Source organism: Terrapene carolina, unplaced genomic scaffold (assembly GCF_002925995.2).
Source record: "Terrapene carolina triunguis isolate 2854851 unplaced genomic scaffold, T_m_triunguis-2.0 Scaffold22843, whole genome shotgun sequence".
Lineage (NCBI taxonomy): Eukaryota > Metazoa > Chordata > Testudines > Emydidae > Terrapene > Terrapene triunguis.
In genome coordinates this window covers 539-1956 of record NW_020687194.1, presented here as the reverse complement: position 1 = coordinate 1956, position 1418 = coordinate 539, and the positions used below count along the sequence as shown (strand labels likewise).

Genomic DNA, 1418 nt, shown 5'->3' with positions numbered 1-1418 from the left:
ATGAGTGCTGGGTCGAGGTTAGTGGGCAGGTGGGGGCAGGTTGGCCAGTCTCCGGGGGGAGGTGGGGCTTGGCCTGTCTCCGGGGGGGGGGGGGGGCTGGGGCGGGGGTTGTGGGGCAGGGGGGGGGGGGGTGGGCCTCTCCCGGGGGGGGGGGTTTTGTGCTGGGGGGTGTCCTAGCTGTCTCCCTCTCTCCCCTCAGCCGTACCCCATGTACCCTGCAACAACGTCCCTGCTCAATGTGGTGCCCAAACTCAATGCCACAGGTCGGGACCTGCTCCAGGTGAGTGCCCTGCTGCCCCGGGCTGAGCAGGCGCTGTGGGCCCAGCCCCATAGCACGCAGTGGGGGTGGCTGGCCCCAGGAAGGGGCAGGCCTGTCCCTGGGGGACTGCTGGGGTCCTGTGACTGACCATGACGGTTTTGGGGCACCTTGGCCCAGGCCCTTCACGTACGTACCGCTGACAGCCCCCCTCTGTGTTCCCCGTGGGTGGGGGCAGCAGCTGTTCTGCCTGGGCTGTGCTGGGCAGCCAGGTGGCTTCTCTGCCTCTCTTCGCCCTCTGCCACGGGGGCCAGGCCCCTGTGGGGCTACCCCAGACAGCCCCCTCCCCAGGGTGGGGAATGGGCTTCTGACCCTCCCCTGCAGCTCCAGGGGTAGGGGGCGCCTAGCCCCATTGCCCTGCTCCCCCGCCCCCTCCTCACCCAGCCCCTCTCCTACCTCCACAGAACCTGCTGAAGTGCAATCCGGTGCAGCGGATCTCGGCCGAGGAGGCGCTGCAGCATTCCTACTTCACCGACTTCTGCCTCCCGTAGAGACTGCCCGGAGCCGGGCCTGCCGGCCAGCCTCCACCCTGCTCCACTGGCGTGTGGGGGAGGGGATGTCCCGGGGCCAGGGCACTGGGTGATGGGCAGGGCCCTGCGTCCCACCCCCCCCCCCCTCCCCCAAGGTATTTATTAGGTTTTTAACCCATTGCAGCGCCTGGTTTTCTACCAGTCTCTGCTGGGACCCCATGGACAGGAGCCAGCCCCCTCCCTGCCCTGCTGCGAGTGCTCATCGCCCCGGTACCCTGCAGCGCCACCTGCCTCCCACGGGACAGGGACGGCCCTGGGGTTCCAGTGGGGCACAGGAAAGGGGGGAGCCACTGCTGTCCCTTCCTTTGCCGGGGGTCCAGGGGCAAGAGACAGCTGCTGGGCTGGCATGGGACGTGGTGCCCCCGGCGCAGGTTGCCCCTTCTTGCCACGTCCCCTGCAGGCCCCTGGGCGGGGGCCCCCCTCCAGCTGGGACTCCTTGGGGGGCCGGGCAGCTTCCCCCCCCCTCGTACCGTGCTCCTGTGTGGCTGAAGGTGTATGTTTAATTTCATAAACAGTTCCCCTCTCCCAGCCCGCGTCCTGCGCTCTTGTCCCTTCTGTGGTGGGGGGGGGGG

The 1418-nt window shown here is 68.9% G+C and overlaps 1 protein-coding gene across 1 annotated transcript in view; it reads left to right on the top strand.

Annotated features, from left to right (window-relative positions):
- The window catches only part of CDK5 (cyclin dependent kinase 5), a gene marked incomplete at its 5' end in the record, with an annotated part of 3712 nt that extends 2803 nt beyond the window's left edge, over window positions 1–909 (top strand). The window contains 2 exons of the mRNA XM_026662110.1: window positions 200–280; window positions 721–909. Coding sequence (XP_026517895.1) covers window positions 200–280; window positions 721–807 — 168 coding nt within the window. The remainder of the gene's footprint in view (window positions 1–199; window positions 281–720) is intronic.
- Window positions 910–1418: the final 509 nt, after the last annotated feature.